Genomic DNA, 16,298 nt, shown 5'->3' with positions numbered 1-16,298 from the left:
TGAAGAATTCCCGGATTAATTGCTTGTATTCTGCTTCTTGTGAACTCTACGCTCACATTGCTTGCTTCCACGCTCCATTACAATAACTATTGGGTAATGATAAATTCGCTCCCCCTATAGGACAATTCACACCCCCTAAAATTAAAAAGGCATTAAAGTCTGCCACATATCACATACCCTCCTTTAAAGGGGTGCGAATTTATCATCGCCCTAAATATTTCATATTTTAGTATTACCAAACCTGTCATTTATCTAATACCATCTCTTTTATATTGTATTTAATAAACGGGCAGTGATTTAGTGGGCCACTAACAGCCAAGCTATATACCATAAAATCTGGGCCCCACCACACCATTTCATTAATCATTGAATCTAAGCTGTTCATGTGCCTGGCCCACCTTAATTTTTGGAACTAGGAAAATCGTGGGGCAACGAGTAATTCAAAGAAATCGATCGAGGTGGGCCCAGCACACTAGATCTTGTCACAGTAGATAAAATATTAAATACTAATTAATATAATTAAATGTCAGAGTAATGTAGCTTCAGTTTTGTTGTACGTTGGAAGTGACACGTGGCGACAGATTATCTACTGTCTGGATTTCCTTCAGCCGTTACCAGAAAAAGCGAACTTATCGTCGTATCTCTTTTACTATTTTTTTTGTTTAATACATACGAATGTTACGCTCTTTCATAAAAGACACTTATTGGGCCCCACTTATTCCCACGTACATGATCTAATCCGTTGATCAAAACACAAACCGTTAACTCCATCAAAATCCTCAAATCAAATCTTGATCTGATATATCCTACGATTAAGAAAATCTAAACCGTTGATTTTTTATTTCCACTATCTTAAGTACTGAGTGTCCGTCTGAGATGAGGCCGAATTTGTGTAAAGATTCAGAAATTTAAAATCCTACAAAATTAACGGTTTAGATTTTACTCAAATCCTCCCATGGGACCCAAAAAATGACTGTTATAAGACTCATTTAGGTATAGTAGTATTGTTTCTGGGAAACTTTAACTCGTTTTGACGTCAAATCACATTACAAGGGGGGCGAATGAATACTGCAGGGGGTGTAAAAATATAATCACCCTTTTTTTCTGCTCTCATATCCGTGAGTAGGATTTTAAACAGAGAGAGAGGAGAGAGAGAGGAGTGAGTTTTAGAAGAAGATGGAGTTACAGAGGAGAAATGTGGTGGGCTAGGGTTTCGAAATCTCTAAAAAAATGGGACTCTGCCATGGAAAACCCTCACCAAATCCAAATCCTTTCTCAGTCCGAGAAGAAATCCAAAACGAGAAGGAAAATGAGAAACCCAACGCAACTCCATCTAATGAAACAAACGAAAACCAACAGAAAAAGAAGAAGAAAGATGAAGAAGATCTAGATCTAGTAAAACGCTCCCCTTTTTTTCCCTTTTACAGCCCTAGTCCAGCTCACCACTTCTTCTCCAAAAAATCTCCGGCGAATGCGAGTTCTAATTCAACACCGAGAAGGTTTTTTAAACGGCCGTTTCCGCCTCCATCTCCGGCGAAACATATAATGGCGGTTTTGGCGCGGAGGCATGGATCGGTGAAGCCGAATGAGATGGCGATTCCGGAAGGGAATGAGGGGGAATCTGTTTCCGGGCTTGATAAGAGTTTTGGATTTTCTAAGCATTTTGGGAATAAGTATGAGCTTGGGGATGAGGTGGGGCGAGGGCATTTTGGGTATACTTGTTCTGCTAGGTTTAAGAAAGGAGAACTCAAAGGTCAGCAGGTCGCGGTCAAGGTTATACCTAAACCTAAGGTTTGAACTCACTTTAAATTTGGGTTTTTGTTTTTTTAAAATTTTTTTGATGGATGAGTTTTTGTTTTTTTTATGGATTTTTTTTGTGATAGATTAAGATTGATGGATGAATATTGTATTGGGTTTTTGGGAATTCAATCATGGATGGGTAGTAATAGTATGATCTCGAGTTTTACTGGTTCTTGTTTGTTGGGGTTTATTCTTATTGACTTTTTTTGTCTTGGTTTTTTATTTACTTATTTGATTGTTTATTCATTTTTTTATGCAAAGAGTTAGAGCTGCTGTGAATTTATTTGGAAAGAGCTTTTCCTATCATGTGTCGTTTGATTTTTCATATAATTTCCTAATTACTGATGCATAGTATATTTGACTATTTGAGTATATTTGTGTACAAATCTCTTGTGCTTGATTAAAAACATGATACAACCAACCTACATGAGTTCAAACAGAGCCACACATGCTATAACCAGAAGAAATTGGAAGGTGTAGCTTAGAGTTTTTTTTGGTTTGTTTTTGGTATTAATTGATGGTCCCAGGTGCCAAGATTCCATATTACTTTTCCAGGTTGACAGTTTCAAATTTTCAATGATCTGGACATCAGAATCATTCACCAGATCTCAAAAGAAGAACAATTGGATGCTGGACAGCCAAAAACATAATGTGTATCCATGATTGCAACAATACGACACAATCTTGGATGGAGATTTTCACTGTGAACTTCGATTGCAATCAATTAAAGAATATTTCAATTTGAAACTTAGGACGTCTGAAACTCTGATTCATATAAAGGTGGATTTCAAACTTTCATTCGATCGTACCATGTCGCTAGCAGTTGTTTGCTCCAAGTTGCAAAGGTTTTGAATAAGGGTAAAGGAAGAAGGGCCTGTCTGAATCTGAAAATTATGTTCCTTGTGTTCTAGAGGTCGGAGACAGGTTGACTTCTGTTAACTCTTTTTTTTTTCTTTCTTTCATAAATGGTCTATTAGTGGGTACTTTGGCTCTTGGCGATTAGTGGGGATGTGGAATGGTAGGGGGATTTTCTGGTACTGGCTTCATACATGTACTCCGATAGGGAAAGCAATTGGTATTCTCTCGGATGATGTCAACGATAAAAGGGCCCATGGTTTGTGTGAACATGCAATAACTGTATCCCTCTTATTTTGCATTTATGAAGTTGTAATTCTCAATAATAAAGGGGGAGTTCTTATACCTCATCTACACCCTCTTATGGGTGAGTGGGGAAGTGAATGGCACTCCCAGTGACAGTTGTTTAAGATCCTATGATCTGATGCTGTTTGTTCTAAATATTTCGGTCAAACAGCCAGACTTTGCGTTTATTAGAGTTGTGATAGTGAAGTTGTGGAACGAAAAGATGTTGATGATTAAGTGTGAAAGATTTCTTGTGCTGCTTCACCCTAGAAGCAAGGTGGAGGTCAATTTTGTCTTATATGAATAGCTGAAAGATTCACAATGGTCTGTTTGTGTTCTCAGTTGTATGAAGATATTGATCCGATGCATTGCAATGAGAAAAATTTAACTTGGCCTTATTAGGATTTAAACTCCCCTAGTCAATCATTGACATGCCCAAGCCAACTCGGTTTTACCTTGGCAGAATTCTCATTGAAATCCCAGTCCAAGTTTGGCCCCACCAAGTCAAACAAAAACTCCTTTGACTCGTCTGAGTTGACTCGCATATACTTTGGCCGTGTTCTCGTCCAAGTCCGACTTTTTAAACACTAAGTGATAGAATTCTGATTGTGTCTTACTTTCAAATCATTGGAAGATAACTGCTGATTGGCAGGACACAAGTTGCACTAACAATCACCTCTTGCAGCTGGAGGTGGTGAACTGACGACCAAGCACCAACAAAAGTTTGAAACTAGTGAAAAAGAAGCTCTCACTGGCATAATGTTGGCCAACCAAGTTTGGCAGAAGTGGAGGTTTTCTGATCCTGAAGACTGATTATAGTTGCTGGTAACAGATTTTGAATTGAAACTCATTTATGTAGGTTTTCATTTAGGGCCTGTTTGGATGCCTCATATTTTGTATTTGGATTTGGAATCGAGTTTTGAATTCAAGATGAATAGATCCGCCAGCTCATGTTGAGGGAGAGAGAGGGAAGGGGGTACTTCCTACTGGAGGGGAGAGGTTGAGGAGTAAAGAGGGTGAAGGAAACTGCCAGATCTGTAGATCTCCAATTACTTATTTCCACAGCATATTTGGAAATCTGATTTTTTCACTGTTAGTTGCTAATTTAGAAATCCAAGGACTTGATCCGGATCCAGATCACAATGCAAAATGGGCTGCAAATGTGAGAAATCCAAATCAAAATCTTCTCAGCATCCAAATGGGCCCTTAGTTCTTGTGTAATTCTTGCACAACTTCTAGTGCCTGAAATTACGGGTTGAAAAAAAATCCAAAATGGAACACCGCAATATCAAAAGGAGAGCCGTCAAGATTCAAGGTTACACCTATCTGTAATTGGAGTTCTGGGCCTTGTTTTATACTGTTATTATTTGTAACTGACATGCTTCGGTAAATAAATTATTCACTAATGAGAAATGAACAATGACTTCTATGTAGGTATGTGGTGATGGTGTAAGAGAATGAAATGTATTTTTGGTACAACGGCTGATGAAATTGATCTTTAGTACAGGATTAAATGCTTATGGTAATGTTATATACTTTAGGAAACTATTAAATGCTTGTAGTAATGTTATAGCACTGCTAACAACCATGTTGTGTATTAATGTGTGTGTGCGCGCGTGTTTTTTTGATAGATAGATAGACAGACATTCTTTCAGTTTTGATTAATTAGTTTTTGATCCTTAACTATACCAAATGTGATGCAAGCTTATATCATCTCCTTCAAAATCCTCTATTCATGTCAATCAATGCATGCTAATTCTAGTTGTTGATTTGGGTGCAACCAATTTTTAATTCAATACATCAAACCTGCACACAACATATAGACATATTGCTGCAAATTATTTCTTGTTACTCTTACCTTGGTGTCCAAAAATGTTTCCTGTTTTCTCTCGGGTAATGGTGATCTGTTCCATTTTTGGCAGATGACAACGGCCATTGCCATCGAGGATGTCAGAAGGGAGGTTAAAATCTTGAGAGCATTGACAGGACATAGCAATCTTGTGCAATTTTATGACGCATATGAAGACCATGACAATGTGTATATAGTAATGGAGTAAGCTTGGAACCCAATACCCTCATATGAATTTGGAAGCAATAAAGATGAAGTGCTTACTAATTTTTTTCAGGGATTCAGATGTGACGTTTAAACCCTTTTTATAATAAAACATTGAAATATAAGGCTCCCAGAGTTAAACAAGCATTCTAATCATTAGAAAAAGAAGTTAAAACACTTTGAAGGGATTGGGGAGAATTTTTGGTGCTAAAATTATCCAAGAACTCGGCACCCAGTGTAATTTCCTTATCACTCATTTGCCACTTCTAGGCCTAGTGTTGTACTAGAAGCTGTCCTCAACAAAAACCAATTTATGCTGGTTATAATACTTGTACATTTTTTTGTTTGAAACTCTTGCAATTTTTAATTTATTCATTCATGTTGTAAGTATAAAATGTAAGGATGGTTTCATCTCATAATGATTTATTAGTCAGCTATATTATCATTGTGTCCTTCATAATGCCATTTATAGATCATCTGTGTTCCCTATGCATTTTTTCACCACTTCCGAGATTCTTGTGACTAGTTTCAGATGTCTTTCTGTCTGTGGAAAGCATAAAAAAGTCTTATTCTTGTTATGGTGGGATTCTTCAGACCATTGCTTTCAACTGGGGCTTGCATGTCACTTTTTTGTCTATCCTTTTTTTTTACAGTCGTGTCCTCTCTCTTCATAAAAAATGTTCTTCCCTAAAGAAGAAAAACAAATAAAACAATAGTTTATGTTGATAGAAAAATTTAAGAAACAGCATTAACTGATTATCTTCTTCATTAAAGGTACACATTTATAAATACATACGCACTTTTTTGAATATTTTATAAATACATAAATTTCATATTTTATAAATACATATGCACACAGAATTTATTCCGTTTGATGACTTATCTATTGCATGTTTCAGGTTATGTGAAGGAGGGGAACTTTTAGATAGGATACTTTCCAGGTAGTTCATTTCTGATTATTTTACTTGGATTGTTTAGCCATTTTTTTATCAGCCAATAGGCATGTGCTTACATATGTCATTTCTTGTGTAGGGGTGGAAAATATTCGGAAGATGATGCAAAGGCTGTCGTGGTACAGATATTGAATGTCGTTGCTTTTTTCCATCTCCAGGGCGTGGTTCACCGTGATCTCAAACCAGAGGTAAAGCTTATTGAACAATCACAAGGTCTTCATAAGTGCCATCCAATGTTTGGGCGAAAGTTTTTCTGCTTAAAATAAAAGTATTGTTATGATAAAATGGACAACTATTGGAGCTTGCTGTTTAATACATCTGGATACGTTTACCGTTTTTTAGAACTATGTCATTGTTATTTTTTCCAGGGAATGATGGCGTTGCTCACACCTTGTCCCCCTATACTAAAATTATCCTATTTACAACTCTAACATTAGAACAAATTTTATTTTTTCCATGTTTTGTGGATTGGTGGTTTAAAACATTTTTCTGTTTTTATTTATCTTTCTATATTTTTTCCTTATCTAAATATGGCTCTTTGGTGGACCAGAATTTCCTTTTTTCATCCAAGGATGAAAACTCCCAACTGAAGGCCATAGACTTTGGCTTATCAGATTTTGTTAAACCAGGTTGGTTCCAAATATAGTGATAAATATACACTTGCTGGTTTCATTTAATCTTGGGAAATTCATTAATTGGATTCCAATTATATGATTGTTTTGCAGATGAAAGGCTTAATGACATTGTAGGGAGTGCTTACTATGTGGCACCTGAAGTTCTACATAGGTCTTACAGTACAGAGGCTGATGTATGGAGTGTTGGTGTGATTGCATATATTCTTCTATGTGGGAGTCGCCCATTTTGGGCACGAACAGAGTCTGGTATCTTTCGGGCAGTCCTAAAAGCTGATCCAAGTTTTGATGAACCGCCATGGCCTTCTCTGTCTCCTGAGGCTAAAGATTTTGTGAAACGCCTATTGAATAAAGATCCACGTAAAAGAATGACTGCTGCTAAGGCTCTATGTGAGTGCCCTCTTTCCTAGTCTAATACTGGCTAGGGTGCCCTTTTTTCCAACCCGAACCCGACCCCGACCCGATCCGATTTCCAACTCGACCCAACCTGAGTTTTTTAGCTTACAAATTTTTTTTCAATAAGAAATGTTGGGTTTCACTCGGGTCAGGTTGCCCAAACCCTCAACCTGAACCTGACCCGAACTCAACCCGGGTTGGGAAAACTCAACCCGACCCCGACCCGACTTTTTTTTCACCGGGTCGAACCTGACGGGTTCGGATTGAACCCGACCCGAGTTGCACCCAATACTGGCTCTCCAGACTTGTCTCCGTGAAATGCTCATAATTTTGTTTCTGCAGGCCATCCTTGGATTAGAAATTTCAATGACATAAAAGTACCCCTGGACATTATAATATTCAGGCTCATCAAGGCCTACATGCGCTCATCATCTCTGCGTAAGGCTGCTTTGAGGGTGTGTATCTTAGATATTGTGTTGACGAATAGTTTACATTACATATGTATGTATTTATTTATGAAAGAGCATCTATGAAATTTGAGTTTTTGTTTACATCTGTATGCATTTTCAGTAATCCATTTCCATTTCCTTTTTGTCCAAGTAGTTGCAACTTTCAAGGCATAAGGAATAATCTATTTCTTGTTTAATGACAGAAAAGCTGCTTACTTTCAAAAATTTATCTCACTGTTACTGAATTGATACATTATCAATGTTGTGGTAAGAACCACCGCTAATAACACCGCCAATCTATCACGGGCGAACACACGGAAATACCCAAGATCTTGCACTAACAAGATGGAGAAAATAATGCCAACAAACCACAACCACAAAAGGGAGCAAATCACAAGCAACCACAAGATGACAAGAATATACGTTGTTCACCACAATGGGTTACTCCACGGACAAGGCAACACACAACCCACTATTTCGAACCAAAATAGTACAATATTACTGATGCAGATTGTAGGCTAAATAAGAGGCATAGTTGCCCACTATGAGTTATTTCTATGTTATTTAGTTTATAAGATTCTTATTTCCATGTTTTTAATTTCTAGGATTTTATTTCCATGTTTTTAGTTTAGGACTTTTATTTTCTATGGAACTTTAGTTCAATTACCTATAAATAGGCCTAAGAGATTAGTAGTTTTAAATGATTAATTGAATTGAGATTCTCCCCTCTAATTTCCTCTCTTTTTCTCTCATATTCTTCTTCTTTTACTCTTCCCCTTATTCTTCTCTCTTTTCCCTCGTCTTCTATTTCTCTTCTCGGTCTTATATCAATATGCGAATCTCTAATGGATGAAACCTCCATCTCCTCTCTTGAAACACCTCCAACCCCCTCCCCCTCCAAACTCCAAAATCTTCAAAAATTACATTTTCAATAACTATAAATTGAGCTCTACCCCAACCCCCTAATTATAGACATTTTAGCCCCTTTAAGTGGCCCACATATTAGCGATGCACACACTTGCCCACTCACATTTACGTATTTGTAACCACACAATTACAAATATCCACCACTACTACACCATATCATAGCTTCATTGTCCAAGCCAAATCATAGGGTATACACCTCTAAGCCATGCCCTTGCCTTGTCTTCACGCTTGAATTGTTTAGATGGGGGCCATGCCCTACATCATGAATACACCCAGTTAGCTTATTATGAGAGAGATTCAAACTCTCAATACTCTCCAAGTTTTGAAAGGATTTAGGAATATGACCAGTTATGTGATTGTAGGATAAGTTCAACGAGCGAAGCGTGCTCAAATGCCCTATTTCTTATGGAATGTTGTCTATCAATTGGATCATAGGCAAATCCATTCGTGTCATTAAGAAAAGTGGACTACCTTCATAATTGTACTTTACGCTCTTTGTAGTAAACTCAATATTGACACTGTCTTTGAAATCAATATAAAATACATACTTAACCTCACCAATAGTCCGAGTATGATACATTATGGCCTTTGAATTGATCTCAGTCTTGTAACTCGATTAGGTAGTATGTTATTCCTTCCAAGGAATAATATGTTATTAAGGCAAGAGGGAATAATGGCAGAAAGATTTTTTTTTGAAAGATCCAGCAAATATAAATTTTTCATCTGACATTACTCATTTGGAATGTAGCCAGATAATTTGTTTCCACTCAAAAGAAGTAATGAAAGACTTTTAAGGGTAGGCAACCAAGTTGGGATAGTTCCATGCAAAAAGTTCATTCTAACATCTAGTTCTATTAAGGAGGTGATATTAGACAATCCCTATTATGCCTTTGAAAGCATTGCCATCAAGAAGTAGATACTTCAAGCTTGTCATATTGTTGCATCTTGGAAATATATCACCATCTAAGCTGTTGTTTGATAAGACTATTCCAACAGTTTTTTTACCTACAACTCAAGTGGTATTTTTTCCGAAAGGTTATTACTAGACAAATCTAGCACAACCAACATCGATCCATTACCAAAAGGGATAATGATATGCAAAGCGTTTCTAGACATGCTAAGATGTGACAATTTAAGTAAAAATGCACTCATATTGGTTGGAAGTATCTCACGAATACTATTATATGAGATGTCAAGAAACTCAACCATTGATGTATTATATTGTAAAGAGCGAGGGAACGAACCCTTGAGTGTGTTGCCCTCAAATTTATATATGAGAGTCTATACATGTTATAAACCAACCTAAAGGTGGAGAGATTATGGTTCCTTAGGAAATTGCAAAGTGAACAAACATAGTGGTGGTATGCTTCCTAGCTTCTTATGAGACGGAAGTTAGGGCAGTCTTGTGACAAGGAGTTAATACGACCGGAAAGGCTGCTTTGTGACAATTCTATATATTTTAACTCATATTGAGTGAAGTGAGAAGAGGCGACTCGTGCCAAATTGATAGAGTAAAAAGAGGTAGGGGCAGACCGAAAATAACTTGGGTAGAAACAGTGAGGAAAGACTTGATAGCTAGGAACATAACAGAGAACATGACCTTGGATAGGATAGAATGGAAGAAAATGATCCACTTAGAAGAACCCAACTAGAGTCGGGATTAGTGCCGGGTAGATTCCTTTCACCTCCATGAAATTTTTCTAAAGGATTCATTTTAGCCGACCCCAACTAGTTTGGGACAAAGGCTTTGTTGAGTTGAGTTGAGTATATTGAGTGAAGTGAGGGCGGTTTCGAGACAAGGAGGGAATATGACCAGAAAGGCTGCTCTGTGGCAATTCTATGTGGTAATTCAATATATTTCAATTCGTATTGAGTGGCCAAGAAACTAGGAAGCTCATTTCCATTATGTTTGTTCACTTTGCAATTTCCTAAGGAACCACAATCTCTCCAACCTTAGGTTGGTCTATAACATGTCTAGACTCTCATATATAAATTTGAGGGCAACTCACTCTAGAGTTCGTTCCTTCACTCTTTACTATACAATACATCAATGGTTGAGTTTCTTGACATTTCAGATTATACTGTTCGTAGGATATTTCAAACTAATATGGGTGCACTTTTACCTAAATTGCCACATTTTAACATGTCTAGAAACGCTTTGCATATCCTTATTCCTTTTGGTACTGGATCGATGTTGGTTGTGCTAGATTTATTTAGCAATAACCTTTCGGGAAAAATACCATTTGAGTTGCTGATAAAAAATACTGTTGGAATATCTAGCCTTATCAATCAACAGATTAGATAGTGATATATTTTCAGAATGCAACAATATGACAAGCTTGAAGTATTCACTTCTAGATGGCAATGCTTTCAAAGGCACAATCTCAGAGGGATTATCTAATATCACATCCTTAATAGGGCTAGATGTTAGAATGAACTTTTTGCCTGGAACTATCTCAACTTGGTTGCCTACCCTTAAAAGTCTTTCATTACTTATCTCGAGTGGAAACAAATTATTTGGCTACATTCCTAAGGAGTTATGTTAAATGGAAAATTTATATTTGCTGATCTTTCAAATAACAATCTTTCAGCATTATTCCCTCTTGCCTTAACAACATATTATTCATTGGAAGGAATAACATAATATCGAATCAAGTTACAAGACTGAGATCAATTCAAAGGCCAGAATGTATCATACTTAGACCATTGGCGGGTTTAAGTATGTGTTTTATACTGAGTTCAAGGACATGATCATGGTTAAGTTTACTACAAAGGGCGTAAAGTACAATTATGAAGGTGTTCCACTTTCCTTAATGACAAGAATGGATTTGTCTGTGAACCAATTGATAGGCAACATTCCATCAGAAATGGGGCATTTGAGCATGCTTCGCTCGTTGAATATATCCTACAACCACATAACCGGTCATATTCCTGAATCCTTTCAAAACTCAAAGAGTATTGAGAGTTTGGATCTCTTTTATAAGAGGCTAACCAGGCATACGCCTGATGTAGGACATGACTCCCATATAAACAATTCTAGCGTGAAGACAAGGCAGATGCATGACTTCGAGGTGGAAGATGCTATGATTTGGCTTGGACAATGAAGCTATGAGGACAACCATGCTGTACGGCTTAGAATGTTGGGCCACCAAGATGCAACATGTGCATAAGATGAGTGTAGCAGAGATGCGAATGCTCAGACGGATGTGTGGCCACACAAGGTTAGATCAAGTTAAAAATGAAGACATCCGTAAAATGGTGGGAGTGGCACCAATTGAGGAGAAGATGAGAGAGTACCGCTTAAGATGGTTTGGGCATATCTAACGTAGGCCTTTGGATGCTCCAGTGAGAAGAAGTGACTCGTGCCAAGTTGATGGAATAAAAAGACGTAGGAGCATACCGAAAACAACTTGGGTAGAAGCAATGAGGAATGACTTGAGGGCTTGGAACATAACATAGAACATGACCCTTGATAGGATAGAATGGAAGAAAATGATCCATGTAGACGAACCCAACTAGTGTCAGGATTAGACTTAGTCAATTGGAGCCGGGTAGATCCTTTTTACCTTCTTCATGAAAATTTTCTAAAGGATTCATTAGCCGACCCCGACTAGTTTAGGACAAAGGCTTAGTTGAGTTGAGTTGAGAAAGAATCTATGATGTGGTGTGGTAGCGGTGGATATGTGTAATTGTGTTTTAAAAATGTAAATGTGAGCAAGCAAGTGTGTGGATTGCTAATATGTGGGCCACTTAAAGGGGCTAAAATGTCTATAAATAGGGGTTGGGATAGAGCTTAGTTTACAGTTTTTGAAAATGTAATTTTTGGAGATTTTGGAGTTTGGAGAGGGGGGGGGGGGGTGGTGGAGGTGTTCAAAGACAGGAGATGGAGGTTTCATCCGTTAGAGATTTGCATAGTCCTGGAGTGATGTGCATTTCCTCTTCAGATTGTTGGTTCATCTTGTTAAGTGTAAGATCCGACACCTTCAAGTGAAAATCTTGTCGAGTGCAAGATCACATGGAGAATGTAATTTCCATTTCATGTCTTGGGAATTTCTATCCAATTTTCTGCGTATTGTTCTTCTTTACTGCTCTTTAATTTCTACTCATAGATCTCATTTTCGATTCATAGTTTGTTAAGAATGAATTTCCAAATCTTTATTTTAGACATTTTTGTCCCTAAATTTCTTGCAAATCAGCCATCTTTTCATGAAATTTCTTGTATATTTGCCCGTAAATTTCAGATTTTAGCTCATATTTCCAAACCTAGATCGGAGCATAAATTTTTATTTTTCCGATTGCTTTCACCGCTTGGAAATATAGAATTTTTTAAATAATAATAAAATAATATTTTAATGAAATTTCGGTTTCGGATTTAAAACCATGCTTATACGGCGGAAGAAAAACATCAAGCCATAATGAAGGGATTGAAGGGTATAAAACGTCGCTAGCAGATAATAACAAATTGGAAAAAGCTTTCAAAAAACGAGTACGGCAAAAAATTAGAAGCAGAAGGAAGAACAAAATGGCCAATTTCAACTTTATATTAAAAGGGCGGCCCGGTGCACGAGGCTGCCGCCATTACGGGTCTGGGGAGGGCTAGATGTACGCAGCCTTACCCCTTCTTTGCAGAGAGGCTGTTTCCGTGACTCGAACTCGTGACCACCAGGTCACAATGGAGCAACCTTACCATTGCGCCAGGGCTCGCCCTCTAATTTCAAATTTATATTGAACTTGGAAAATTTAGACAAGCTCGGCTGATTTGTTATTTGTTGTGTCGGATGAATAAAGAATTATTATGTTTTAATCTATTTGTTGATTATATATTTGTGTCCACATTTAAATTTTATTTCTTCCGCATCTTTCACAGGCTTTGTCAAAGACATTAACTGCAGATGAGCTCGTTTTTCTGAAGGAGCAGTACACACTATTGGAGCCAAATAAAAACGGGTGCATCTCTATAGAGAACATCAGGATGGTTAGTTCTTTCACGAGGAAGTCTAAACTGAAGGGTGCCCTTGCAAAAATAATGTGAAAGCCATCCCCCCCCCTTCATGGTTGAAATTTGCCAAAGTGCATTTAATGCGTTTGACTTTTACATTTCGATGGTACTGTAAATGTGCTTTGGTGAGGTTCAACCAATGTGAGCGCCCTTTCACCGTGTTTATGCAAGGGCGCCGTTCAGTTTAGACTACCTGTTCTTTCACATACTACATAGATTTTGTTACTGCATATGAATGCTGTTTTCTTTCACAACTATGGTTCTTAGCTACTGCTTTTGATGATTCAAACTATTAATTCTGTCAGGCCTTGGTGAAAAACGCAACAGATGCAATGAAGGAATCCAGCATTCACGATTTTCTTGCCTCGGTATCTACTTTGTTGACACCATCTGGAGCTATTCTCGAATTTCACATGATTTTAGCTTGTACAATTTGTAACTCGTGTCAATATCTGTTCCTCATCTGTGACAGCTGAATGCTCTTCAATACAGAAAAATGGATTTCGAAGAATTCTGTACAGCCGCATTAAGTGTGCACCAGCTTGAAGGACTGGATAGGTGGGAGCAACATGCTCGTTGTGCTTATGAGTTTTTCGAGAAGGATGGGAACAGGGCAATCATCATTGAAGAACTTGCTTCGGTATTTTAATTTTTTCCTCAGTTGTCATTTGAAGTAGTTTCTGATTCCCAAGTATCGGATAATTTGAAAGAACGCTAGATGCTATAAAGGCAAGTGAATGTAGAAGGGCATGATACAGTAATTCACAATTCCACTGTTGTCATTTCATTTTTGACACAAGGATAGGAATCAATCAATAAAATTACAATAAAGTACTAATTTGTGAATCCTTGCAGTGTTACTTTGGCAAAGGATGCAGTCATAATTAGTGAATCCATGCAAAAGTACCATATTTACCAAATTTGCAGACATATTTTTAAAAAACAAGCAAAATACCAAATTTCCTTTTGTTATTTTTTGTTTTTTTCCCGTTTGTGTGCGTGCGCGTGGCATGGATATCAAAATTAATATCCTTCCTTTTATTGTCAAACCATGAACGCTCATGCTAATTTGATATTTTCGGGTGTTGGCTTCTGGGTTATTTCAGGAACTTGGGCTTAGCCCTTCTGTCCCTGTTCATGCAGTTCTCCATGACTGGATCAGACACAATGACGGGAAGCTGAGCTTCCTGGGATTTGTTAAATTATTGCACGGCGTATCCAGTCGATCTTTTGCAAAGTCTCAATAGTTTTCGCTACGGTACTGTGGGGAGTCTCAAGGAACCTATCCTTCGCCTCAGAGTCAAATGTGCTACAAAGTCGGTGAAGGTGACCTTACATTTGCGACCATATGTCAGGGTATTCCGCATGGGAGCATGTCTCACGATCTATTTGGCATTATCAGGTATGTAACAAAAGTTCGCGCTCACCGGAATTGTAAGATTAGATGTGGGGAGATTCTGCTCATCCAAATCTATATTTGCAGTCTCTTTCACAGCTTTGAACTTTGAAATCCATTGTTTCCGTGGTCCGGTGTAAAATCAAAGCGCAGTCCCGTGCTTTTGCTGAATATATTCCGCTGCTTATCCGATGTTAAACAAGTTTTCAGACCCCTTTATCGGATAGTTGACAACATTTACATAGTACTATTTATTGTTGTTTACCACAAATTTTAAGAAACCTTCTTGTATTTGCTACGTTGCCTTTGAAAGGCGATTCAATGAATTTATCTCTATGTTTTCATGTATTCTGGAATGGCTCTTCATGGCTTCTTTGGGGACACCAGTTTAAGATCGGATCTCTCCATCTTTAATTTTGGCAGCAGTATATTTTGTTCAATCTGGAGTTTTTTTTGTGTGTTTGTGAAAATGGGTCTGTTTGCATGGGAATAGCTATCCTTGGCAGCAGCTCTACCCTGTTTACTGCTCCGCCTTGTTTTAGTTTTCAGAGAGCTTAATGGTACTACAACTGCTAGTAAGAGAAGTCAAAGACAGGATGCCAATATCAAAACAAGCAGTTGTGAATATCATTTTCCTAAAAAAACAAGTGGGTGCGAAGGGTGTGAATATCTCGCACGATGAAATTGTAAGTAGGTTCATCGTTCATTGCGCCTCCTCTTTTGCGGTATAGAGGGCTATCATCAGAAGTTTTGGATTCTCTTGGGTTCTTCGCAGATCCATCACAAGAACTTTATTATATTGGCCTGGTAGCTTCTTTGGAGAAATGGGCCGATCTCTTTGGAAATTAGTACCCCACGCTATATTGTGGCATATTTGGCTAGGAGAATATTTGAAGAAATAGAAAAAGCATATCAATATTGATCTCATTGCATGGGCAAAAACAGAAGACATCTTAGCAATGTACTCAGTGACCAAGATTTTGAGGAATTGGCAAGCAATGACTTGGGAGAGAAGTGCTAAAAATCGTCCTGCCCATCTTGGAAGCGTCCCCTAACAACTTGCTCAAACTCAACTTCGACGGAAGTGTGAAAGGCAAACCGGGGCCGGCCAGGTTTGTAGGGCTTATTTGGGATGTTGAGGTCAACATACTATTTCCGTATTCCGGTCCGACTGGGATATGAAGTCTAATGAGGCGGAAGCAAGAGCTTTATTGCATGGCCTTAGATGTGAGGTGGTTCATTATTCATCTATCCGGCCCCTTGATCTTGGAGGAGACTCAGGACATCAATTTTGAAAGTCAAGATTGTTGTAAGGTCATTTATCCACGTTTCTTGCATATGTACAGGTCTGCTAAATGGCATGGATGGTGCCCGTTTGATAATTAAAGTCTCATAACTCCAATCCACTGGTTGAGATCAAAGGAAATTGCAGGAAGTATCCAGTAAATGACTTCGTGTGTAGCACATGGGTGGGTTTCCATTTGGGAATCCTACTCGCTCCACTTCACCTAATACCACCTTTTAACCAATATTCAGTTCCCTTCGGATTTTTA

General features: G+C 38.0%; 1 protein-coding gene across 1 annotated transcript; it reads left to right on the top strand.

The window, feature by feature from the left end:
* Nucleotides 1-1,104: 1,104 nt before the first annotated feature.
* LOC143889511 (CDPK-related kinase 5-like) lies at nt 1,105-15,093 on the top strand. Its single transcript, XM_077393753.1, has 11 exons — nt 1,105-1,791; nt 4,863-4,993; nt 5,893-5,934; nt 6,026-6,134; nt 6,497-6,575; nt 6,672-6,968; nt 7,317-7,429; nt 13,218-13,325; nt 13,655-13,717; nt 13,822-13,989; nt 14,456-15,093. Exons 1-11 carry the CDS (start codon nt 1,231-1,233, stop codon nt 14,594-14,596), a joined length of 1,812 nt encoding a protein of 603 aa, XP_077249868.1. The 5' UTR covers nt 1,105-1,230; the 3' UTR covers nt 14,597-15,093.
* The last annotated feature ends 1,205 nt before the right edge of the window (nt 15,094-16,298 follow it).

Source organism: Tasmannia lanceolata, unplaced genomic scaffold (assembly GCF_043159265.1).
Source record: "Tasmannia lanceolata isolate RefF3 unplaced genomic scaffold, GAP_Taslan_0.1 ptg000013l, whole genome shotgun sequence".
Taxonomy (NCBI): Eukaryota; Viridiplantae; Streptophyta; class Magnoliopsida; order Canellales; family Winteraceae; genus Tasmannia; species Tasmannia lanceolata.
The sequence above is the reverse complement of the archived record's forward strand: the minus strand, read 5'-3'. Positions and strand labels throughout refer to the sequence as shown.